This window comes from Dysidea avara, chromosome 7 (genome assembly GCF_963678975.1).
Source record: "Dysidea avara chromosome 7, odDysAvar1.4, whole genome shotgun sequence".
In the NCBI taxonomy this organism is placed as follows: Eukaryota; Metazoa; Porifera; class Demospongiae; order Dictyoceratida; family Dysideidae; genus Dysidea; species Dysidea avara.
The window spans coordinates 25,749,473-25,777,045 of NC_089278.1; the positions used below are offsets into that span (position 1 = coordinate 25,749,473).

General features: G+C 39.2%; 3 protein-coding genes across 4 annotated transcripts in view; 2 read left to right on the top strand and 1 right to left on the bottom strand.

Annotated features, from left to right (window-relative positions):
* The window catches only part of LOC136259974 (uncharacterized), a 40,988-nt gene extending 13,622 nt beyond the window's left edge, over nucleotides 1-27,366 (bottom strand). The window contains exons 1-6 of one of the 2 annotated variants that reach the window (XM_066053556.1): nucleotides 27,222-27,366; nucleotides 18,252-18,700; nucleotides 16,082-16,203; nucleotides 10,267-10,374; nucleotides 4,012-4,119; nucleotides 719-824 (exon numbers count right to left, since the gene is read on the bottom strand). In XM_066053556.1, coding sequence (XP_065909628.1) covers nucleotides 719-824; nucleotides 4,012-4,119; nucleotides 10,267-10,374; nucleotides 16,082-16,203; nucleotides 18,252-18,660 — 853 coding nt within the window. In that variant the 5' untranslated portion in view covers nucleotides 18,661-18,700; nucleotides 27,222-27,366. Of the gene's footprint in view, nucleotides 1-718; nucleotides 828-4,011; nucleotides 4,120-10,266; nucleotides 10,375-16,081; nucleotides 16,204-18,251; nucleotides 18,701-27,221 lie in introns of both variants that reach the window. The other variant, XM_066053555.1, reaches the window with a different exon arrangement.
* Nucleotides 13,052-14,723, top strand: LOC136259736 (uncharacterized). Its single transcript, XM_066053257.1, has 2 exons — nucleotides 13,052-14,659; nucleotides 14,715-14,723. Exons 1-2 carry the CDS (start codon nucleotides 13,052-13,054, stop codon nucleotides 14,721-14,723), a joined length of 1,617 nt encoding a protein of 538 aa, XP_065909329.1.
* LOC136259975 (uncharacterized) lies at nucleotides 14,655-15,717 on the top strand. Its single transcript, XM_066053557.1, has one exon. The coding sequence runs from the start codon at nucleotides 14,837-14,839 to the stop codon at nucleotides 15,674-15,676; it is 840 nt and encodes a 279-aa protein (XP_065909629.1). The 5' UTR covers nucleotides 14,655-14,836; the 3' UTR covers nucleotides 15,677-15,717.
* Nucleotides 27,367-27,573: the final 207 nt, after the last annotated feature.

A 27,573-nucleotide genomic window follows, 5' to 3' on the forward strand; every position in this document is an offset into this window, starting at 1 on the left:
ACATTCAATCCAGAGTGACATGTAAACGTACATGACACAACAATAGAAATAATAGTCAAAATTCGATTGGCTGTTTATGAAAGGTCATTCTTATAGTCTGCTATTACACTTTAGTTAGTGAAAGTTGTCAACTGTGATGTGACCATTCACTACTGATGATATGGGGTGGGTTACCATATTAGCCTATGAATACACACAGCAAAATTTTTAGCCTCGCAACTACACAAATTACAGTGTGTGATACTATATAGCCTAAATATTTTGAGGGGCAATGTTTCCGAGGTTGAGCAATCACATATGCAATATATGGAAGTCTAAATATTTTTAAGGATAAAATTTTCACTGTTTACCTCAAAAACCTCGAAAATGAGAAAAAGTAGCAGATCTTGTGTTACATGTTACATGCGATATTTTAAGCTGGAAGTGGCTGGTATTGTATATACAGTACACACCTTATAACCTAACCTTTAGTTCAAACCAACATGCCAACATGCACAAGCCATTCACATAGCTACACATCCTGTATAGCGTTTACATGAGCTTGAACATGAACAATACAGGACACTATATACAGACAGACAGACACACGCATGCACACACACACACACACACACACACACACACACACACACACACACACACACACACACACACACACACACACACACACACACACACACACACACACACACACACACACACACACACACACACACACCTGGTTGTTCCAGATGGTTATACAGTCCTCCCTGGTTGGTATAACCTGTTGGTTCCTGTTGTGTCCACTGCTGGTCAGCAGGGAGCATCACATGACCATTTAGATGCTGCTGATAAAAATTACATAATATTACTGTTTCATACAGTGCATGATTTTCGTAAGAAGTACAGTAACAAACATGATTGGACATGTCCAGATGTGACACATCTCTATTGTGCATGTTACGTGTATGCTAAATGTATGCAGGTTAGGTGCATATATCAGGCATGTTGTATACATGTACATGTATATAACATGCATACTGTGTGTAGTTAAAACTGATACTTAGTTTAGACTATACATGCAGTGAGAAATGTCTCGGCAAGAAATTTTTGTTGTGTGTGCGTACACACATGTAGGTGCATGCGTGTGTGCGTGTGACTGTTATACATGCTGTAAATGTTCCCAAGCAGTCAGTAATGCTACACATTCAGTACCAGGGTGCATATAGCTGTAACCAGAGTTGGGGGTAATGTGTTACAAATACAACACGTTACGTAATAATATTACTTGTACAGTAACGAGTAATATAACGCGTTACATGACAAAGTAGCCAGTAATATGTAAAGGATATTACATCTGGAAATTGTAACAAATGTAACGCGTTACTTCCTTTTAGGCGCATTGTATCCAGGCACGTGATTGATTGCATTTTGGGTCCAGACAAGACTGGAGATATCGTTATAGGCATGGACAAAGAATGACAGTGTATGGGGAGCGCCCTTGAGGCCAAGATGCAACAACAAAGTATGTATTTGTGGCTGAACTACACCTGAAACACGTGTCTCGCTCCTGTCACTTGTAGTTGTAGGCTGGTAGCTTGTATTTAGAAGGTTGGACTTACTTCATAGTTCATAACGAATAAATGTAATATGTAATATTATTACTGGTTACAGCCCTCAGAGTAGCGAGCAATATGTAATTCGTTACTTTTTTCAGTAAGTAATATGTAACTATAGTGCACTATATCGCATAAAAGTAACGAGTAATATGTAACTAGTTACATTTTTAGTGTAATGACCCCAACTCTGGCTGTAACCATAACAACATGTCTTGTTCTGACAACTGCACATTTGGTGTATACATGTATGTAGCATGAAACATACAGTGTACATGTACATTGACATATTTAGGAGATCATGTAAGTCACATGTAACATGTTAATATTTTGACCTACCTTTGAGTTTTGAGGTGCATGCATACTTACAGTTAGTAACAGGAGGTGCATACTTACAGTTAGTAACAGGAGGTATGTTGTTTATTGTACAATTCATGCATCTGTAGCAGCAGATAAAAGGACTGGACACTCACTACATTATCACTACTCCATGTACTATTTTATTAAGATACAAAGTTGGCTTGTTAACAAAACTTACAAAAAGTAGTGCAAATGCATTCATTGTGGATATAAGATAGATCAGTTGTTCCTCAAACAAGTTAAAATGTAATTGAGTTAAGGGGTATCTTGTTTTCCAAGGAGTTAGATCATTGAGGGACATGGCCACAGCATTGTGTGGTAGCATGTTCTGATCATTTAAGGGGGCGTGGCCCATTGCACTTGTTTTATAAGCCTGCTACCCCATACTACCAAGGATACTACAGTCCATTAAAAGCTTCAAATAGTTTCGTGGCATCTAAAATTTTAAATATGTTCCTTTAAGGAAAGTGTTGACACAGAAAAGTAACTCCTTGATATGTTTCCCTGGCAAGAAGAGAAGACAACCATTTAATTGAAGATAAAAGGAATGGCAAAGCGCAGAAGGCAGACATTTGTCGGAACCACAAAAGGCACATCCCACTAGTGGGTTTGTTGTTGTGGCATAAAATGGTGCCCGTGCACTGCTTTGTTTGGCTTCTAAGTCAGGCAGGTAGCGAGGCAAATTACAGCTTTTGATGATTTTTTTAAAAACTCTAATCAGGTTGTCTGTGTTTTCTTGTTTATAACGCTGTATTTGATGTCGGACTACTCTGTAAAGGTGATTTTTGTCACGTATGATATTTCTGTGATTTTTAGATGTGGCACTTTCAGCATGCATTACGGGGAGACCATATGAAACAGTACTACCATGCTGTTTAATATATTGTGATAAAAATTGTGCAGATACAATACAATATACTTATATTATGAAATTTTATGTAACTTGCACGAAAAAGGCCTACTTTATTCCACGGACTGGACTGGACTCGCGGACTGAGCTGGAAACAACTTTTAAACAATAATCCAGGAATTATCCATCTCTTGCAACACTGGAGACACCACTATCGAGCTACAACTGTGCTGCTGCTGCTGGCTCTTCCTTACAAGTCATGACACTAGCGCATGCACTAATTAATTAGAATATACTTACGACACGTGTGTACTAGCAGTGATACAGCGTGATAGAGGCTATTCTTGTAGCGTAGATGTTTTCCTTTATTGCTTTAGCACTAGTATTACAGCTGTAGAGATGAGCCAGTCATTATCCTTAGCAGGTAGCTAGGTGGCACCACCAGGCAAGGTGATGGGGCTATGCAAATAATCTGGCTCATCACTACAACTCTAACGCTAGTGTTAAGTACTGAAGCAACAAAGGAAAACATGTACGCTGCAATAATAGCCTCTGTTACACTTTGTCACTGCGAGTACACGTGTATCGTAAGTGTATTCTAATTGATTAGTGCATGCACTAGTGTCATCTGATATGTAAGGAAGAGCAGTACCAGCAGTTATAGCCCGATAGTGGTGTCTCCAGTGTTGCAAGAGATGGATAATTCCTGGATTATTGTTTAAAGGCTGTTTCCAGCTCAGTCCGCGAGTCCAGTCTAGTCCAGTCCGCGAGTCCAGTCAAGTCCAGTCCGCGAGTCCAGTCTAGTCCAGTCCGCGAGTCCAGTCTAGTCCAGTCCACGAGTCCAGTCCAGTCCGTGGAATAAAGTAGGCCACTTGCACGTGTAATCAAAAACTGTACTAAAATGTTGTTTACTGCTTTTATAGAAAACACTTGTACTTCAAGTTTATTGTTTACTGTTATTAGCAGAAAATCAATTATGGACAGAAAATATTGTGTCTGTGGAATCTTCATTACAGCTGTTAATAGAGTGATGATGAATGTGTTTGTGATTATCGTGATATTTATTCCATTATAACACACACACACACACACACACACACACACACACACACACACACACACACACACACACACACACACACACACACACACACACACACACACACACACACACTACTACTACTACAGTTACACTATAGTACTTACATCACTGTTGTACTGAGGAGAGTGGGTGGGGCTTGCACCATAAGACTGAGGACTGGGCTCCATGTAAGGAGATGATTGGCTACCCCACTGGTGGTACTCTCGCTTGATCTGTAACAACAGGAAAAACAATGTAAGATGTGCCATAACAAAGATTACCTAATAGACCAGTCAAATACTCTAACATAACAGTACTGTACCTGTATTCACACACGTACAGTAAAACATTCAGTTGAATTGTCAGACACATAATTATTTAGCTGTATCTTTTCTGTTTTGAGCAAACCTTCAAAGTGTCCTAGCCTCAAACGTTGTTCTTAACATTCAAATGGAATACTTTCATTACACCATAAGTAAGCACTCCATTATCTGAACACCTGTGTGCCAGTTCAATTATAAATGTGTTCAGATAAGAGAATTTGTCTGGATAAGCGAATCCCATTCGTTTCTATTGAGTTCTGTTTAAATACTCTAATAGAACATACAGTAAGTGTCAAAATACTCTAATAGAACAGTCATCCATGCTGTTTGGATAATCAGGAATCTGGATCATCTGAGTACCTAGTCTGGCGCCGCCGACCCTATTTAGGCACTTATACAAGCGCCCCGAAAATAGGGTCTGGTCTGTCTATAATCAAGGACTTGTGCCGCCATTACCGAAAAATGGTGCGTCCAATCAAATCGTAGTATTGCCAATTAAATGAATTTTGGCCGCACGATGTGAGTAAATACTGGGGCGAAAGTCACGAAACGAAAGTTGCGTGAGTTCTTTTTGTGTCAGGGTGAATAAACCCAGGGACGATTTTCCATTTACCATTCACGCCTTCCCTCGGAAAGTAGAAATATCGTCTCCACAGCCTAAACATCAACCGCCAATAGAAATTAACTGATTGAAACCCTTAAAACACCACTGTTGTGATTGAATTCTTCGCTGTTCGATATGTTTGTTAACGCGAGCCGCAATGTAATTACGCATTCCTAAACACAAGTCCTGAATGCTAGACAGACCAGACCCTATTTTTGGGGCACTTGTATAAGCACCTAAAATAGGGTCGGCGGTGCCAGACTACTGAGTACCCACTGTAAAAACTGAATGAATTAATGTTTTCAGCTACTGCTATACAGTCTTTGCCTGGTACGACTAGTACACCTGTAGCTACTGTATCTGGTGATGGGTTATAACCATTTCAACATATAAAATAGTAGCGGATATTAAATAGAGCACAATATTATCCCATAGAGAAACTAAACTTTTCTGATAATATCCTATAAATTAAAATCACTACAAAACTTTTAGTTATGCTGAACTGAATCCTTACTGACCTTTGTGAGTGAATCTATTAGAATCAGCTGTACATGTAAAGCAGTTATGTATTGTGTAGGCAGCAAGTTATCACAAGTGTACAGCTGGAAGAATTTATTCTATTTAATGCTCACCTGTTAAGTATTCATTTACCACTGTTCCAAACATCTTAGTGCTGAAACTTACTAATATGAACTTGCAACCCAAGTAGCTACTAGCTACTAGCTACTGTAGCTTGTTCAATAGTACTGGAAAAGACTTGTAAACATACACAGTGAATTTGTGGCAGCCTTTTATGACACGTTTTCTCAATATCAGCAAATACTGATACACATTAAAGCACTGTTATCAAGAGTTCAAGGAATTAATGATCTAACTGATTTACATACTGTTTTTACAATCTGCTTAGCAATACAGGCACAATAATTGAAAACAGTCATACACAAAACACTCTAACATAACATACACCAAATAGTCTGCTACTGAGTGGGCTTTAAATAAGGTGAGAGTCACAGGGCTGTATATAGACTACCACAAGCAAAACGCTGCACTGAGAATCATGCTAACAAGACAATGTAAAAAACTAAAGGTACTGTACCGACAAAACCAACTTTCAAGGCCAGAGTGCAGAGTACAACAGTATAAAGTATGATAATACAGTATACTATTCCATAAAGGGTAGCAGCCAGTCTTGCCACTCGATGACCTCAAAGCCTGCCCATCTTTACCTGTCACTTGTTAAACTGAGGAGGAGCAGCCAGCCACTAAAACTAACTGCAGCAATCAACCTGAGCACAAATCCAAGTAACAACGTCTTTTCAACTTGAAGCTTGTATCTTGAATTGTTTACAGTCATAATGTGTGATTTTAATTGGGCACAAAAATAACTAAATTCGAGACTAGTTTAAGCACAGAGCTTAATATCAGCTCAAGCATGCTTCAAGACGGTGTTCAGAGGCTTACTCACTGTCACTGTGACATCTGATGTTGTTGTCAAGCATCTAGTTGTGGTAAATGGCTCATGTTGCACATGCAATGCAATTCACGTTGGACATGCAGACCACATTCATAAGTTCATTTCCCCTATTGTTACTGTACAAAGTGATCTTTAAAACAATAAGAAGTGTTATATTCCTACTGTGCTCAAGAAATGCACAGTAGGGATATAACACTTCTTATTGTTATACTGTGATTTAATATCGTGCACTACTCCAGCTTGTTTCAGTACTTTTTATCGATGTGCTATGGTCCCTACTCTAGTTGAAAATTCCAAATTTTTCTGTGTACTTGTTTGTTAACTTTTTTTGTAAATAATTATTATGACTGGTGAACCCACGCATACCGCATCGGAAATGATGCCGCGCGCCCCAATTATCGTCTGTAAAGTGAAGTATCCATTACGCTTCGGTGTCAGCTATGTTTAACCCGTTACGCAGCGTTTCAAATCAAGAACTGTTCGAAAAGCACCTCTGCAATCCACACATATCGAAAGAAATGGTGCCACGCACCCCCGGGTTATATCAATAATTATCATCTGAAAAGTGAAGTATTCATTACGCTTTGTTGTCGGCTATGTTCAACCCGTTACACAGCAGTGCAAATCAAGAACTGTTTGAAAAGCACTTCTGCTATAAAAATAGCCGCTATGATAATTACGGACGATTTCCGTTACGAAGGGAAGCCATCACGTGCTATCGCCAAATCAACACTTTTCGCTGTCAGCAAAGATGAATGGGACACAAAGGAGGACATTGGTAAGTCCATGAAGGAGGCATTACACGTACTGCAGTATGCCAAAAGGCACCTGTTGGGCCGAAGCGAAGTCGAACAGTGAAAAAATCAAGCCCGTAGCCTTAGCCGTTATCGAGTTACGCTTGTCTGAAGGCATCAGTCAGTCAGTTACTTAATCAGTCAGTAGAAAATTCCGTTAAATAAATAATTTTTAAAATTCCGTAGCAACTTATTGAAAGCGTTTCGGGTCAATCTGAAAGCTTGTTTGGGCTTAGTTTCACCTAACCAATATTGCGTGATCGTTGTTAGGGGAAATTGAGGCTGTTTTTTGGGTGATATTACTTCGTGGGCCACGCCTACTCCTTTGTGGTCCCTACTATACACTACTATTGTAGTGTATGATAAAGACAGGATTTGGCTCAGTCTGTTCACCATGAACTGGCACATTGATCAAAGTATAGTGTTTTCCCTGTGTACGTCTCCATGTGCACAAAGAAGAAGGCCATTCCAACAATGAAATGACGATGGTAAACTTTATTTCTACTGCATCGTAAATAAGCGTTCATAACTCACATACCATACACTGCACAAACACAAAACAAAGATTTTCTTACTCCCCATGAACAGGAGAATCTGGTGGTGTATAGGTTTTATTGATTTGAGCTTTATTTCAGTACATACACTGTACCAAAACGATTAAAACGTGCATAACTTTTTATGTAGCATATGTATTCTTACCCAGTTTATTTCAATAGGTTTTTTAGAATTTTGCAAAAACAGCCAGTTTTTGCTCAGTGGGTCACATATACAGGAAACTAATTGGCAACCACGTTAAAGTAGGAAACTGACAAAGTTTGCTGATAATTCATAATCCAGAAGGCATACTCCTAAATGTCCATTTCTTTGGCTTGATTCCAAATACTTTCAGCTCATTGGTCATAAAATGCACACCCAAACAGATAGTGCATGTGCAAAGGTCGTTCCATAAACACTTCAACCTCATGGTCACACGGCCTTTGTTCAAGCTCACATTTGTTGGGTGTGTCAAACATGTGTATTACACCAAGACTCAACCTATCTTGCAACACTGCCAGTGTGACAGTGTACAAGCCGTCTTCAGAAACTTCATGCGCCAAAAAGATGAACAACAAGCTTCTTTACTGCCCCCAGGAACTGATCCAAGTGGTGCCAGTGATAACTGGGCAAACAAGTTTCTTTAAAGACCACCAAGCCCACAACAATTGAGTGCAAAACCCTCCAAGTTCACAACGTAATGATAAATCTTTTCTAACTACGTATATATATATACACCTGCCATTAAGCAAAGGCAGTACTGAAATAGAATTTCTAAGCTGTTCATCCATGGGAACCTCACAGATGTCACACGACCTTTAGTTGACATATGTGGCAAGATATGGGACAAGAAACTATTATCATTTTGGTGTAACACTTGCTACAACTGCTACATTGCTACATTCCATTACTATGATTGTTCTATTAGAGTATGTACCACTCTGCGTGGGCAGTTCAAAGGCACCTAATCTGTATACTGCACTGCTGCAGACCGCAGTGAGTGCATTATAACTTATAACGCACTGGTTGCGGTTTGGTAGACCGCAATGAGTGCATTATAAATTATGATGCACTGACCACAGTGCAATATATACATATTGCACTGGCTGTATATATTGCACTGGCTGCGGTTTTGTGCAGCATAGTACAAGTACCGGTGGCCAAGACCACTACGACACCTCACCTAATAGGTGGAAAGACACTTCACAGATCACTCGAATTCTTTTATAGCATGACATGTAAAGGTCGATTGTGGGCCAAAACGTCACCAATACGTATAATGTTTACAAGCAGCCAATGGCGATAAAAAAAGCCAACGCGGTGGCCACAACTCTAGTCTGCATATATATATATATATATAAACGTACTTATACACCTTACTAGTCTGGTGCCATCTTAGCCCAGATTAAACTGTAGTCCACTTCAACAATGACTTTTATATTCTAAATAATACTCACCTTTACGTTCGATTGTGACAACCAGTTTTTGTTATGCCACCAGATTCGAGCTTAGCCAGTGTGAATAGTAAGAAGTAGACTAGTATCGTTTAGTAGTATTTAGCTGCTTTTTTTCGCTCGAGAGAATCACTATGGCGATTAGTCTATATGGCGATTTAGTGATCACGCTGGCATGCTGAGCACTACATGATGAGAGTCGAACAGCAAATGCAGGTTAGTGATATAACCCATAGCATACTAGCTTTCAATATCTCAGGTGGCTGCAGTACTGTAGAGGGAACATCATCACAACGTTTGGCTTGGTTACCCACAATCGATGTTAGAAACCTGGCCTTTATAAGTGTTACAGCTGTCTTGTCAGACTCTCCCCACCTATTAGGTGAGTGGTACATAACAGTTACACAACGTGCACTCGTGCTCTGCCTGTATAAACGCACTTGTTTACATCAGGCAGAGCACTCGTGCCCATTGTATAACTATATAATATTGATCTCTCATAGCTCCTCAGTATATGTGAATGGATCTGCAAAACCCCCGACACAATCATGCATTTTTCAAATTCTTGTTTATTAAACATTTATAATCTACTTAGCCAAATGTATGTTCTGGCAAAGTTTCAGCCTCATATGCCAATAACTTTGTGAGTTACAGCTCTATAAAGTAGCAAAAGCAGAAAAATTGATTTGTATAGCAAGTATAGGGAAAATAAATTACAGGCGCTTACTAAAACAGTTGTAACTTACGAGCAAAATGACATAACAGAGTTGAAATTTGTACTATGGTGTTTGCCATGAAAAGGGGGATCCATTACTGGGTAAGTTTTTTCGCTTGCATCACCTAATCAGCACAGAAAAATCAGTCGCATACTATAATTCTGACGTGACGTAAACAAACGTCCATAATCTTCGTCTACTGCAAACATTTTCGGTCTCCTCTTGAGTAGGCGAATAAGATGATATCCAGGTTTTTGTTGTTAGGCCCTGTCTTCACTAAAAACAAAGCATTTAAAAGATTTAAGTATTTCATTCAATATATTCATATTCAATGTTTTATACTGTAAATTTAGGCTTGCGCGATTGTGTCGGGTTTTTGTAGATTTGGTCACAGGTGAATATACAAGCAGAAGATAGACAAACACATGTAAAACAGATGAGAAACTTTTAACCATACGAACATACAGATATATACACTAACCTGAGTTTGATCAAACCCATCGGTAGCTGGCAGGAGGGCGTTTTGTTGCTGCTGAGGATATATTCCTGGATTGTAGCCATTCATCTCTAATATGTTAGCTAAGGGATCCTGTGGGGTGATGATATAACATTGTAATATGACTTAAGAGTCTACAATGCAATTATGGAAAATACACTAAAGATATTGTTGTATGTACCGTATGCTGGTCATCAATGGGTACCATTGATATAACATATATAGCAATTTTGGTTGGCCAAATTCTCACTCAAATTGGCAACTTAGTCAGAAAATCACCAACACACAATGTTATCACAGGATGTATTGTACAATTATTTCAGGAGTGTAAATTTATGAACAGGAATGTTTATGGGACCATGGGCGGTATCAAGGTGTCCACATTGATGATGATGTTCTGAGGGGTTCCTGGTATGTCACATGGAGGGTAGCTGGAATTTCCAGGGGTGTACCACAAAAACAAAGGCAGTTGCTGACATATCGACAATCTGATGCATATAGTAGGGACCACAAAGATGTAGGTGTGGTCCACAAAAAAAAATCCAAAAACGATGAGGCAGTATTGGTCAGGTAAAACTAAGCCCAAACAAGCTTTCAGATCGACCTGAAACGCTTTCAACAAATTGCTACAGAATTTAAAAAAAAATTATTTAATGGAATTTTCTGACTGATGCCTTCAGACAAGTGTAACTCAATAACAGCTAAGGCTACGGGCTTGATTTTTTCACTGTTTGATGTCGCTTTGGCCCGAGAGGTGCCTATTGGCATACCACAGTACATACAGTACAATGCATGGACTTACCAGTGTCCTCCTTTGTGTCCCATTCATCTTTGCTGACAGCGAAAAGTGTTGATTTGGCGGTAGCACGTGATGGCTTCCCTTCGTAACGGAAATCGTCCGTATTTTTCATAGTGACTACTTTGATTTCAGAGGCACTTTTCAAACAGTTCTTGATTCGTACTGCTGTGTAACAGGTTGAACATAGCCAACAATGAAGCGTAATGGGTACTCACTTTTCAGACGATAATTGGTAGCTGGGGCGCGCGGCACCATTTCTTTCTTTTGATGCGGTATGCGTGAATTGCAGAGGTGCTTTTCGAATAGTTCTTGATCTGTAATGTTGTGTAACGGGTTGAACATCGCTGACAACAAAGCTTAATGGATACTTCACTCTTCAGACGATAGCTGGGATGCACGGCACCATTTCTTTTCTTTTTTTGATGCGGTATGCGTGGGTTCACCAGTCATAATAATTATTTACAAAAAAAGTTAACAAACAAGTATTTCAAAAAAATTGGAATTTTCAACTAGAGTAGGGACCATAGCACATCGATAAAAAGTACTGAAACAAGTTGAAGTAGTGCATGATATTAAATCACAGTAAAACAATAAAAAGTGTTATATCCCTACTGTGCATTTCACTTCTTATTGTTTTACTGTGATTTAATATCATGCACTACTCCAGCTTGTTTCAGTACATGTGCTATGGTCCCTACTCTAGTTGAAAATTCCGATTTTTGTGTACTTGAAGTATACCAACCTTACGATTACATCCTAACAAACAGGTAGTCGTTTGTATAATCAATACCAAGAGCAAGACCAAACTAGGAATCTTGTATAGGTAATTGGAATCTTTGATTTGCACCTAATTTGCCAAACTTTTATCGTTAATTCTGGAGTACTATAGCTAGTGAGATACAACTAGAACACTCACTACTAATAAGAATAGCTATAACTGCTTGTAGAAGGAAAGCCACATCAATACAATAACCACTACTAGCCACACAGCTACCCAACACACACAAGTTCCAGGACACACAATACATTAGAACAGGAAGTGTACTAGTAATGTAATATAGTTAACAGACACACAAAAAGCCCACACTGTTCTGACAGCTAGAAACACAGGCCTTGCTTTTCCAGAGAAATCCTAAAGACCTACATGAACAGCACTTAAAAGGAGATTAACTACTAAGTACAATAGCTCCTACTCTGTATATAATCAAGAGATACCCTCGTCATTTGAGTGATTCAAAGTTACAGCAGTTTTTAGTAGGCAGAAATACACTGTACTTCAGCAGCCTTGAATCAATTCAAGCAAGCAGCTGCAAAACGGGGATTTTTCAAAAGTTTCTAAGTAATACCACTTACTCAATTTTACTTTGCTAGAGTGTGTGCTTATTATACAGTCGGGAATTCCCAGCAACACAATAGCACTGTGGCATGATTGCCTCATGCTGTACACGCGCGACGATGGCGTCAGACTCCCGGGATAAAGGGAGTCTTACGGGAAACTCGTTTCGTAACTGTTGTCGCTGTAGTAGAACAGGCCGCTGTAGAAATTGAGTTTGCTGCAAGCAAGGACGCCAATGTGTGAACTGTCTTCCTGGCCGTCTTGGCACGTGTGAAAATCGTACATGTGACGCTGCTAAACAACTGTCCGTGGCTAACCAAAATGGAACAGTGGATGGTTCTAATGATGTTTCGCCCCAATCTATGTCCAGTTCTGATGCTGATTATCCTGTTCGTCCGCTTCCAGAATTTACTCCAATTAATGCTCCCACGTTTGTATGGGGTGATATTGATGGTGAATCGTTTGTACACAGTGTGAACTGTTGCTATGATGAGGTCATTCATTGGCGAAAGTCTTTGTTCAGATTGCCGTCTGGTAAAAGTGGTAGAGTTTTTGTTTCAGAATTGTGCCGCCTTTTTAATGCTTATGCCCGTGGCTCCACCCTTGAATGTGTTGCTATGAAAGCTATCATGATCATGCCTGTATTATTACTGCAGAAGCCCCACCATCAATCTAAAAACCATGAAAACATTGTTCATCTTACTCGTCGTCTAGCTACTTGGAGCAACGGTGATATAAATGGTCTGGTTCAGGAAGGGAGGGTGTTGCAAGGAAACCTAGAAACAAGGCTTAAGCGTGTTCACAAGAACGAAGATAATGTTTCTCGTAGGTTTTCTAATTTTATGATGAATGGAAGAGTTAAGGATGCTCTACGCTTACTATCTGAGGACAATTGTGGTGGAGCACTGTCACTATCGTCTACTGTTTTAAAGGCACTGTCTGATAAACATCCTAAGGGGTGCCCTCCATTACCCACCACTCTGATTAGTAACTCCTCCAACAGTGTTCCACTGCCTCATCCAATTGTTTTTGAGGGACTTGATGGCATTTGTATTCGTCGTGCTGCTCTTCGAACTGGAGGTACAGCCGGACCTTCTGGGCTTGATGCTGCCGCATGGCGCCGAATGTGTACGTCATTCCAGCGTGTTTCTGATGATCTCTGTGAAGCTCTAGCTGGAGTGGCTAGAAGATTATGTACTGTATTTGTTGATCCTTCTGGTTTGACTGCCTTTGTTGCTTGCCGTTTGATTGCATTGGACAAGTGCCCTGGAGTCAGACCGATTGGGATTGGGGAGACCGTGCGTCGTGTGATTGCTAAGGCTATTCTGTGTGTAATTCGAAGTGATATTCAAAGGGCAGCTGGTTCATTACAATTATGTGCTGGTCAATTGTCAGGTTGTGAAGCTGCTGTCCATTCTACACGAGAGATCTTTTCGTCTGCTGATGTTGATGCAGTATTACTTGTGGATGCCACCAATGCATTCAACTCACTGAACCGTCAGGCGGCTCTCCGTAACATTCAACACTTATGTCCACCTTTTTCAACCATTTTAATAAACACATATCGTGAAGATGTTAATCTGTACATTGGTGGGTCCGTTCTACACTCTGAAGAAGGAACTACTCAAGGGGACTTTCTGGCCATGCCAATGTATGCACTGGGTGTGATCCCACTCATTGAGAGTTTGTCTGGAAGTTGTGTGCAACAGATATGGTATGCTGATGATGCCACTGCTTGTGGTGGCTTGAAGGAACTTAGGTCTTGGTGGAATAAACTGACATCTGATGGTCCTGGTTTTGGCTATTTTCCCAATCCTTCTAAAACCTGCATTATTGTGAAGAGTGGAATGTATGATGCTGCAGTTTCTGCTTTTCAGGGGACTGGAATCTCTATAACTTCTGACGGGAAGCGTCACCTTGGTGCTGCTATTGGTTCCCCCTCTTTCATCACCTCTTTTGTTGAAACAAAAGTAACATCCTGGGTATGGGAGTTGCGGCAATTGTCTGATATCTCAGTCACTCATCCCCAAGCTGCTTATGCTGCACTTATACATGGGTTTATTGGCAAATGGAACTATCAGATGAGGTGCATCCCCAATATTCAACCACTCTTGTCACCTTTGGAACATACTATTAGACTCAAGTTTCTACCTAGTTTAACTGGTCAGCCTTCTTTTAGTGACACTGACCGGAATTTGTTTGCTCTTCCTGCCCATTGGGGAGGTCTTGGAGTTATTGACCCAGTTCGCTATTCATTGTCCCAATTTGCAGCTTCTGTTGAGGTCACTGCTCCCTTAGTTCACTTAATTTTACAGCAATCTCACACCTACCCTGTTGAAGTGTTGTCTGCTCAGATTGATGCAAGACGTGCAGTATTGAGTGCCCATCGTCAGTCTGTTATTGACTATCGTGATGCTTTGATGCCTACATTATCACCATCATTGTATACATCGGTTGTGTTGTCTTCTGAAAAGGGTTCCTCAGGTTGGTTGACTGCTCTACCTATTTTAGACCATGGCTTTTGCTTGCACAAGGGTGCTTTTCGTGACTCCTTATGTTTAAGATATGGATGGCGACCACCACTGCTGCCTTCCAGTTGTGTGTGCGGAAAACAGTTTTCGGTTGAACATGCTTTCAGCTGTCCATGTGGCGGCCTCCCAACTATCCGTCATAATGAGCTTCGGGATATTACTGCTGGATTGCTGACCGAACTGTGTCATGGTGTTGAAGTTGAACCATCCCTGCAACCACTTTCGGGGGAATCATTTCGGTTGCGATCGGCCAATACTGAAGATGGGGCACGTCTTGATGTTGTTGCTAATGGCTTCTGGGAACGTGGGCAGAATGCTTATTTTGATGTTAAAGTCTTCAATCCTTTTGCTCCTACGCACTGTTCAATTTCTTTATCACAGTGCTACAGGCGTGCGGAGCTAGAGAAGAAGAGAAAATATGAGGAGAGAATCCGGGAAGTTGAGCATGGGTCATTTTCGCCATTGATTTTTTCATGTACTGGAGGTATGGGACCTTTGGCCACCGTTGTTTACAAACGAATTGCCACACTACTCGCTGAGAAGCATGGACAATCATATAGCAAAACATTGTACTGGTTACGATGTAGGCTGGGATTTTCATTGCTCCGTTCAGCTGTTCAATGTTTAAGAGGTTCAAGGTCCTCTTACCACCGCTGTGGATCGGGCGAGACAGCTGTCATTGACCTTGCTTATGCAGAAGGCAGGCTGGACTCAGCTTCACCTGACTAACTTTATACTTGTTTCATGTGCTTGTAAATATGCGTCCTTTATTTTATGCAGAAAATATATCAATTTCAAAAAAAAAAAAAAAAAGGATGAAAACGTGATGTTTTCTCATGCATTGGGGGACATGTCCATAATTGGTTATCATGTAAAATAAACTCCATGGAAATGTATACTACTCCAAGTGCACGCCATTATGACTGTATACTCCAATCAAATAATACACTTTGTTACATCAATTGCTTGTGAATGGTTACCACATAACTAGCAGCTATATGGTGGGGCTAACACTACACCATTATTAGAGTTCACTGCAGGGGTGGATGTACATGTTGTGTTCCTGGATATTATTTAATTCTATTGTATGAGATTCCATACACAGACATCTCTAACACACAACACAGTACTCACATCAGTTTCTGGCCATCCAGAGGTCAGCTCTTCATCGTCATCACTAAGCTCTTCACCCTCATTAACTAGTGGGTTAACCATTAGGGGGAAAGTCCCTTGTCCTGACATGATTTGTAACACCTCTGTATGACAAGTAATACATAACATGAAATGACTAATACCACACTGTTTTGTGTGTGCGTGTGTGTGCGCATGTGCATGTGTGTGTGTGTGTGTGTGTGTGTGTGTGTGTGTGTGTGTGTGTGTGTGTGTGTGTGTGTGTGTGTGTGTGTGTGTGTGTGTGTGTGTGTGTGTGTACCCTATAGATACGTCTCGCAGATGTACATGCACAAGTTGCAATGTACAAATACACTAACGTACACTACACAGCACAGCACACACAAGTCAGATTCAATTGACAGTTTAATCAGTGAATAGAGAGACAAACAATGGCTGCACCACATCATAAGACTCATCATGACACACTACATAGCAAACACATGCCCACACATGCCCACACATGCCACTCCAATATTCACACCAACAATATGGTGGTCAAACCAGTGATATGTGGGATATCAGTAGAGGGGGGGGGGGGGGGGGTAGGACATGATGTCATAAAGCGTATGATTTTGCACAATGTAATTGTGAATTCTAATGATAATTACATGATGAAAAACTAACCATACCAGCTACTTGCATCATTTTAGATTCCAAAGTCAGTTACTACTAGTGACTAAGAATACAGCAAAAAAAACAACAGATAACTGAAAACAAGATCAGAATGTATTCAACTGTACAATAACACTCTATTGCAAAGCTCATCGTAAAATCGCTGGAGCTCAATGAAGCTCAACACATGAAATGATTTCTACGCTGATAAATTACCATTTCTGACAATAAATTCAGTGCTAAACTTCACGGTTTACTAGAACTACACCCTATGCTTAAAATGTACATTACGCACATGTCACGCAATTATTGTGACGTCATGTCCTACCTCCTCTGAGATACCAGGTGGTATGGTTGTCAAAGAAAATAATTACCACCATTGGTTTTCAATATTACATCACAAAGCTGTAGTTGTATACATACAGGTGTACATTAGTAGGCTGGTATGATAAGATCATGAAATGATCATGAAATACCACATATTTTACATAAACACTAATAACATTATTTAACCCCCTCACTGCCAAATTTGTAGAGGTTCCAATCAAACTGCTATAACTTATAAGCCATACAATATGATCTTTCAAATTACTCTCTATAGAACAAAGCATTTACACAACAGAAACCACAAAGTTACATTAAAGTGTAAAAATCATCCCACACTAAAATCTCACAACTTATCAGTTTATAATAACACGCTAACTTGTTGACAGTCGAAGCGATTATCTCGAAGTCCGGTTTTCAGGTGTTTGAACAAGTGCGTATGCGCCCATATGCACAGGGCCACTAATTCGAGACATACAAAAGAAGCAACACTCCACTCTAACCAATATAATTTGACTCCTCTTCGCTAGTAGTACCAATATCACCGCGATGAATCATCTACAATGCTTATTATTGACCATCAAAATGATGTCATTTTACCCACAACAGTGTGCAAGAGACTGGTTATCCCTGTTTCTGTTCACTTAAGGGTGTGACTGCTACAGGATAAGTGCACGGAGATCCTTAAACAGAAGTTACCAAGTACTAGTTTAGACAGCGATGCCACAGGCATTTAAAAGCAATTCCGCCATATGGCAGTGGTGGCAGTGAGTGGGTAAATAACCTATACCTCGCAGATTTTAAACAAGTATTAATTTTGTAATAGAGTTTTTCCCCTTTACGGGCTTACTAATGACATGATATAAACACTACATGGCTTACTGGCAGTGATACAGGGCCATTATAAATACAGTCTCACTACCTGTTCCAGACTTGGGACTATGTGTCTTGTTAGTGAGGTGTCATTTAGGGGTCTAAATGTGTGTACACTAATACCAAGAGAATTCAGAATTATCAGTGCTCATTTTTTACATTATAAACTCTTGCTAATACAAATGGAACCATGGACAAAGGTGGCCATATTTCAAAAATGCTTTTTTTAGTGAGGTTCCACTATTTCAGTACTAATAATTTGGAATACACCAAATACTATGATGACATCACATTACACAATCACGTTACGTATGTAACACACCTTGTACCAATTCTGCACGACACTGAAATACTCTACTCTTATATTGTGTTCCATCTTTAATACTTTCCGTCTTCACTTCTTCAAGGCCCGGAAATGCACGAGGCAGTCCCTTGCGTAGCATACATGGAGCATCTTGTGAATCAGACGCACGTTTCTTTTTCTTGTACCAAAACTGTGCAATAGAGTGCCACTCTGTTAACTCAAACTTTCCAATAGAAATGTCCAGCCAACGCCCAGAGATCCCCTTCTCAAGTAAGTCAATAATGAATTGTGCCATCTTTCCACGCTTCCGACTCTCAGCCCATCGACGCCATCCATGCAGCCATTCCGTGTGTGTAAACTGCGGTGTGATGGAATGTGACGGAATCATTTGTGACTGGGGCATACTATAACTGAACAAGGTAGCCATTATTGTAACTGATTGAGATGGTGTGTAGATCTGCTTTTATCTACAACAGAACAGGAAAGAAAACATACATGTGATATACATGTGATATATGTGTAACAGGAACACTGTAACTATGCAAGACTGTATTGACACTATAGATAGTACTCATTATAATAGTGGGGAAGAAACAAGGTTATTGGGAATAGATTATTTCCAAACACAGGACTTGAAGATTTTTACCAAGTAGCACAGGGTAATTTGTTACAAACAAGCACACAACCTGACAACAGCAATGACAACATGAGCAAAAGATGAAAATGCCATACAAACAAGCAACACATAATAAACATGTGTAACTCTACTAAACAGGATACATTGTAATATATGTACAAACACAACAAAAATAACACAATAATAAATCTTTTATGACATGAACAAAGCAAACACAAGTAAAAACATTATAGCAGGTAAACGCAAACTTGGTAACAAGCAAAAAGGCTGCAGCACATGTTGCTGTCAGACCTTCAGTACTGGACACTGTAAAGTTGTAACATAAAACGTTGCACAGATGTTACATGATATATACTTCTCAAACTAATGCAATCAGCCAATTTAGAAACCTGAGTGTTTGGATAAGAGGATATCCTGACAATCAAGTTCTAGTTTGCTTCTTGGTTAAACATCATACTATTTTTGACCAGGTGGTCTTGTTTCGTGGAAATTGTCATACACACATACACTGTATGAGTGATGCAGGGCATCAAGCCCCGAGCGTAAGTCCATGAAGCAAGATCATCTGGCCAAAAAATAGTATGACATTTAACCACTACTTAAAGGAGCAAAACTAGAACTTATACACTACTGTACAAATCATGATATATGTTACACTTGACAAAGTATCATCCTTTAACACAATAGAGGCATGCACAAACTAATGAAAACCATTAGAGTTAGCAAGAAATAACATATGTATTCTAAATAGGAACTTGACACCGATAATACACCACTTCAGAACCCATACTAAACCATCATTGATAATATGTGTCATCACATGACACACTGTACAACACACAAGGTTTCTCTTGTTTCTAGAACAAATAATCCACATGATTTACAGAAACTGGCCAGACAGCTAGGACAAATATAGTCTGTGTATATATACTGAACATCTAAAACCTAACTAATACCAGTTCTATACTGATAAAATAAGATGATGACTTATTTTGGACAATTCCATTTAATACCCACCACAATTATAGGGTGTGGAAAACACACAAGGTCACATGACAGGGTAATCCCAATAATTTGTAGTTCCCATTCTACACTGACCAGCCTGTTAACCACATGTAGTGAATTATAGCAAATATGGAAGAAAGTTATTAATAAAACTGGAACAATCACTATCCAATTCAACGCCCATTCCAGCCCATAGGAAAGTATTCTAATATCTCAACCATATGATACACATGATACAGTGAAGGACCATTCCAACATCTACTAACATGGGCTCAGTAAAGTGATCTTAATAAGCCATAAAAGCAAAATGATCACTATGTATAAGGCACTACGTACACAGTAGGTGACTATGTCGGATGGCTGCAGGTTCGAGGCTACCTAGGTCCAGTCATGGATTTTTTCTCCTTTCTCCAACTTTTCAAACACACCTTATGTAGCTAAAGTCTTTGAGCAGGCTGTAGGACCAGGTGTCCTACAGACCTTCAGCACTTGTGCTGTAGAGCATTAATAAATTAAATAAATAAATAAATGTTCTGTTAATGATAATGTAGTCAGTGTTATGATAATGTTGTTTGTTGTTCTGGAGCATGAGATGTCTTGTAATCATACAGGGATGGTTTATACATGTGTAAGGCACCACACTAATTCACTACTCGCACAATATGATACTCAACACTTAAAATGTGGACAATCCGAGGAGCTGCGCACAGCACAGAAGCCAACAATTCAGTCTGGTAATATTTCCTCAAACCTTTTACGCTGTCATGAACAAGCACACAAAGCTTTGAGGAAAAGAAATGGACCCGCAAATGACACTCCACAAACAACATGCAGCTAAGAATATTAGATTACACTATGTTTTAACAGCTTACATGGATGCAGTCATACAAACCAGAGATGCACCAATGACTTTTAGCCAATATTCCGATAACCAATATAAAAATAATATTATCACAAAGGTGGTCCAATATGGAGATGAAAGTGTGGGACTTTTTTGTTAGGATATTACGTCTACCTGTATACTTATGCTGACTTGTTGATCTGATACCAAGATGTAAAAACAAAGCGGATATAGATCTGATTACATATGCCTTGAATACAAATGTAAAGTACATGTGGTAAATCCTGTTGAAGCTACTATTGTAAATATACGTGGGCAGGAAAACTTGTAACAGTAATGAACTGTTGATGCTTTATCACATAACAAAACCACCCCCATGTGTTCAATATAGTAATAGGTGAATACATATGACAATCAGGTGGATGACTGAGATACGAAGAACAGTAGGTGCTACAAGAAGGTTATACCTTCTTCATGTTGCCACAATTCACTTTACTAGGTACTAAACACACACACAACACACACACACACACACAACACACTCGACATACATCACAAAGTTACAATATACACACTAACGTTAAGACAGATGGTAGTGGGTCAGGTACATACATACACCACAGTACATAATGTGTACTAGTGTATTAACACAATAAGCAATAATAAATCACTACACAAAACATTAAGTCTCATATCAAAACATGTGGGCCAAAGAGTATTGGGGTTGATGAATTGAGAGGGGTCAGCAATGAAGGTAAATCTTGTAAGCAATTGTGATAAATTATTAAATCTCTGCTTACCTATGCTTACAAGTGACTGAAAATTAGTAATGACACCATTCTGCTTGTTAACAACAGTTTTGTACCGTAAACCTTCACATATCACAACTCCAAGTCTCTACAAATCATTGATTCTCACAGGCATTTTTTTCTTGCTGAGGAACCCTCACAATGAATAGTGTCTCACTTTGGGAATGACAAATAAAGTACTTGACATCAGACAATCAAATGCGGTACTAATTTTCACAACGGTAAAGCACTAAAGCATTGTCGGTGACATGCGCTTGTCATTTTAAATCATAAATGCCAGGTTTAGCTCAACAAAAAATTCTACACTGTTAAAGTTAATTTGATGGCTGAAAACCACAAGATAATTGAATGCTCCAAACAGGACAACTAGAATGTAATTAGGTAACCACACTGAATGAGTATTACTCATTATTGACTTACACCCTCTACCTTTAAATTCCTTTGTGGTACATGTTTTGGGGTTAGGCGGGACACCTCTTGTTAAAAATGTTGGAATACTATAGTGGATTGTGAAGACAGTTTGGGGGTATGTCATTTGATAAAAAGCTATACTAGAAAGCTGGACTTACCCTGGTCTTGTAACACTGTTGTAGGAATAGTGAGTTGTGAATAAATAAACCATATAAATTATGCCAATAGAACAGTAGTATACAGGTACATACATGGCTGGTGTGACTTATTTCAACTGTAACTACTTTATTAACATTAAACATGTTTAGAAATCATACAAAACTATATTTCCTCGTGCAAAAGCTGCATTCAACTAAATGCTTGTCCTGGTTATAAGTGGCGATGGGGGGTTCCAGCACATTTGGAAAATAAATGCCTGGTCTCAAATAGAAGCCTGGGATATTAATGGAGTCTACTGTCCCCTTTAATTCTTTCCTTTCCTTTCCTTTCCTGTCCTTTCCTCCTCCTGCTGCTGCTGCTTCAAAATAACATTAAGTTTAAAGCCTTCTGAGGGATGAAGGTGCTACAAGCGATCACACGAGTAGTCTAAGCAAGTGCACATGCACGTAGATATGCATCATAAACTGTTTTCCAAGTTTTGACTATACACTTGTTTGTATAGACTGTAAAAACACTGTAAAAAGATTCCCTAAGCTTGCTGATATATTCTACCACAACTTAGAATTCAATTAAACACCAGGTGTCACTCAGACCTACACAAAATAAACTCCCAGTCTCAAATTAAGGCTTATTCATTTACAAAAACACTTGGAAGGAAACAAATGTCCGGGCTTTTATAACAGAAAATACGGTACAAAATTTGTAATAGGGAACTTGTTACTTTGGGAGCATTGTATTGATCTCTCTCTCTCTTATTCCTCCCGTAACCTTCCGGCTCTTTCATTTCTTCACTTACAATGCTACATACGACTATTCAGAACTTGCTTCAGAAATCCAGTTACACATTCACAACCACTGTAGCCTCCAAATACATATTGTAGTAGTTGGCTTAGCAAAGTTTGTTAAATAGCCATGTCACAGAAATATAGCTTTAGAGTTACTACCAGTAATACCTGGCCCTTTCTCAGCAAGCACTGCAGACGCCACATCTTTGTTGTGGTAAATATTCACATAGAATCCACACATACTATACACATGGGATGGTTTCAAATTTTCAAATTGGAAGTGACCAATCAATCACAATAATATCCATCCATAAGGCATGACATACAGACAACAAAATATGAATGACATAGTTAACAGGTGGATAAAACTCTATTGTGATATGAAAACTAATGACATTAATGTTTCAGATATGTTGCAGTGATTTAATACAACAGCAAACACGCCCACCATATTGGTTCACTTCTAGGATTTGTTGACTTACAATGTAATATAAAAATGGGAACAGTGGTTAAGTTGATATATCATATAATTCCACTACCAGGAGCCCCACAAGCATCATTATAGTGACTGGCTGAGCCAAAACCAGCCATGTTTACAAAATTCTATTTTGCCATAAAAATGTACGGAGGCTTAAAAATATAGTACATAAAAATTTATATATGTTTTAATCACTTCAGTGCACACTGAAACAAAGCTCAAATCAACAATGAGCTATAACCATCAGATTTGCCTCCTCATGGAGAGTAAGAAAATCTTTAGTTTGTACAGCAAAAGGGACGTGAGCTAAGGGTACTTATTTACAATACAGTAGAAATAAAGTCCACCACCATCATCATCATTTTTTTGTTGGAATGGCCTCCTTCTTTGTCCATACGAAAGTACAGGGAAAGCACTACACATGTTCCTTGATGGATTTGCTAAATTGTAACTCATAGTGAACTAAGTCCCATCTTTGTAGCTTGTTTCAGTTGTAAGTTGTGCTCGGTTAAATAAGCACCTGTAATTTGTTTGCCATATTGTTGCTGTACAAATCAAATTTATTGCTGTTCCAACTGTTTACTGCTAGAACTCCAAGACTATTCATCATAAAAGTTGAAACCTTGGCTGTCTTTGCTACTATAGATAACAGAGATGGAATTTGAGGAATGCGCTAAAGCAGTTCAGCCAGTCACATTAAATTGTGTCTCACTAATGAGCCCTGGAACTACGTGTACAAATAGCACTAGGACCACTAATAATACCAGTGTTGCTCCAAATTATGATCTGGGTGTTTTACTATAACACTCAGGCCTCTCCACAATACAAAGTCATTCATGTATTTAGTTGTAGTCAACTTATACTTCATACTAGTGTCCGCCTGTGGATATATATTTACTTCAACATGTTTTTTTTTTCCGTTTTTTTTTTTCAAGTTTCAAAGGAAGAGGTGATTTTTTTGCTCACAATTTATAGAAACTATAGAGTATACCTACCATACATTTTAATACCTGATGTTTGACTTTGTACATGCCCCCAGTGACAATGGGACCAGGCGTTTACAGAAAATTTGAAAGTGTATTCTTTTATCAACTTAGCAAAAAATACAAGCCATAGAAGCCTATAACTCATATCACTAAGTGGGCTTTAAATAGAAAACTTGGTACAAAGTGACAAACACATGTACGTGTGAGTATATATATTCTTACTAGTTATTTTATTCATGGTTTTGACAATAACACCTTATTAAGAAATAGCATCACTTGGAATTTTTGATCACCATACAAGTCATTAACACATTATTACAAATTCTTGACACAAAGGTTACACATTACACATGTACTAGGTGGTGATAATGAATTATCAGTCAGAAGGACAGACAGATAGGCACTTCTCTATAACATGCATTGATAACCATGTTGATAACCATGTTGATAACCATCTTTCGTGGACAATAACTAGCAAGGAACATATTACTCTTTATAATACTAACATTATTTACAGAATCGTGGTATTTCATTGTATATCACATTACACTTACATGCCATGCCAAGCAGTACAGATACGTAAAAAAGTCACTTCATTATAATATGAGGACATAAAAGCTGTAAGGGTCCATCAAGACACACAACCAATAGTAGACTGACGTTATGTTGGCCTGTATACTACCATTGTACCATATAGCTTCATTTCCTATAGCTTCAAATCACGGTGCCAGTAAAGTGACACACTAAGTAAAATCCCAATAATAATGATGTACTCTTTCTAAATTTCTGACCAAATAGGAGCCAAACAGAAACTAAAATGATGAAAATGAATACCAACAAGATTATAAAATATATCACTGAAGGAACAGGCAGTAGTGTGATGCTGCTAACTATAGATAGTATAAGCCAAAAGGTGACAAAATTTGTGAACACCTATCCCAGGGTGAACACTAGCTGCTTCATACATGTGCACACGTGTGCAAGTACACACAGCATAGGCACACTCACATGCATAAGGTATACATATTTATTTATAAATGCTTCAATACAGCTTGCTAGATAGATACGCTGGGGGATCACACACACGCACGCACGCACACACACACACGCACGCACGACACATGATCACTTGTATGGATGGATTGAACCATGTCGTATGTAGGAAATTATGAACAAATCAGCAGCTAAATAGACTATATGCGTGGTCTATTTATTCAACGAAAAATAGTCAATTTGCATTGATTAGCGCAGTGCCCAAGATTTTTTGACAGTGAACGACTATCACTAACCCCATACAAAAGTATGGGTAGCAAAAGCAGCTCGAGCTATAACTTGCCACTAACACTACAGACTTGGCTTTTCTTCCCAGCTATTATTCTATACAAGTAGAGGAATCTTATCAATCTGTAAGAAATACTGGTAAGTGGTCTTATTTTCTGAGATTCACATTTTTCTATGTACATTTATTGCAGCCGCTCACCGTCATGCTGTATTAAAACGTTTAAAATATCTCATGTTTTGGGCAGTGCATACAGTCTATTAATGCACTTATCAATGTAATCCCTGACTACCACAGATACGGACTGAGGCAGGGAAAGGTGGGGATTTGCATCACTGAAAATTACAATTCCCCACCTACTGGGGAAGTACTGGCGATGCAAACTCCGACCAAGTCTCGACTTGCAAACCTCGGGGATACTGGGTCTAGGAGGGGATCTGTACGGCCGTGTGGTATTGGTCTAGCGATGGAGTTAGTTCGAGTGGATTCTAGTATGAATGTTGCTAGTAGCTAGCACCCGAGACAGTCCTTCCTGAAAGAATACACTTTTGCTACGTGAGTGAACGAAGACAAATCCCCACTATGCGGGGAAATTTAGCGATCGATTCCCCCACCATCCCTGACCTTTCCCCACCCTCCCTGACCTTTCCCCACCCTCAGCCCGTACATGTGGAAGTCGGGCATTACATTGATAGGTGCATCAATCCATACATAACCTATAGCTGATACTAGAGCTGATTAAGGCCCCTATTTGGTGATTATTAGTTTCTCATCCACCGCCTGCATCCTTCTTAAGCTACCGCATGGTAAGCCATTATTTACTCTGTGCTGCTCAGAAGAACACGTGATACCAAACTGTAATAATTTTTTGTTGATGAACGCTACACTGCGCTATATATTGCCAGGAGAACTGTTGTTTTCCTTAACAAATTGCTGCAGTGCCAGTTGCAATCGTGCTCTATCGACTCCATCAAAGCAGGCTTTCAGTTGACTGTCGAAAAACAGTTGGCAATCACGAAAAGTAGAATCAGCTGGTGAAGGAAATGTTTGTAGTAAGAAAGAAAGACAATTTGGACAAGGTCTGTACATCAGTGTGTTAACATTATAAAATAATGGCATAATGGTAATACCCTCCCACCCGCATCATAATAATTAGAAAGGCTGGATGAGAAACTAATAATCACCGAATAGGGGCCTAATGTACCAACCAGCCACTCAACATTCGTGCAATACAGTCAATCTAGAACAATAGCTTCCTACCATTCTTCAGCAATCCACATAGGAAACTGCCAACTCTTCGAGTTAGCCATCTGATACACATCCAACCGGAATTAAAGAAGCCTTACTATAATTGGCAAACTAATTTAGAGGTGATATTTTCGTTATAAACGCAGCTCTTCTTTATCCCAGCCCAGCGGTGATCATAAGCCACAAATAAGTGGGCAACGCGACAAGCGCCACTTAACAACAACCAGTACAACTACAAGAGTAATGATCCTAACACTCGCTAGTGTTCAAGAAAAGTGTTTAATAAAGTCACAAGACACGACGTGCGAGATGCATGAGATAAAATGTATTAACAATTGTGAAATACTTACGTGTATTAGCGCGGACAATATCACTGTTGTCAGGTCCTTGGTCCAATGATGTGAGTTTCTGTCAAACTGTCACTAAATATAATAATACTACAAGTAACGTGACTAGCATTTCACGTCTATTCCATTTCCCTTTCTCCGTTTACGATCTCCGTATACTAATATTTAGTCTGGCGCGGCCGCCCTTTTGATTAGAATTTAAAATCTAATTGAAGCGGCGGCCGCGTCAGACTAAATGCAATTGTAGTACATGTAGACTCCGTTAAATTACGAAAATCATAAAATACAAAACCGTAAATAATAATATAGTTATAGTTTAATGTCATGGTAGTCAGCAATAGCAATATAAAACACA

What these genes read in the sequence shown, in the direction of transcription:
- LOC136259736 (XM_066053257.1), top strand. Translation starts at nt 13,052, where the DNA reads ATGCCTGTATTATTACTGCAGAAGCCCCACCATCAATCTAAAAACCAT.
- LOC136259975 (XM_066053557.1), top strand. Translation starts at nt 14,837, where the DNA reads ATGCCTACATTATCACCATCATTGTATACATCGGTTGTGTTGTCTTCT.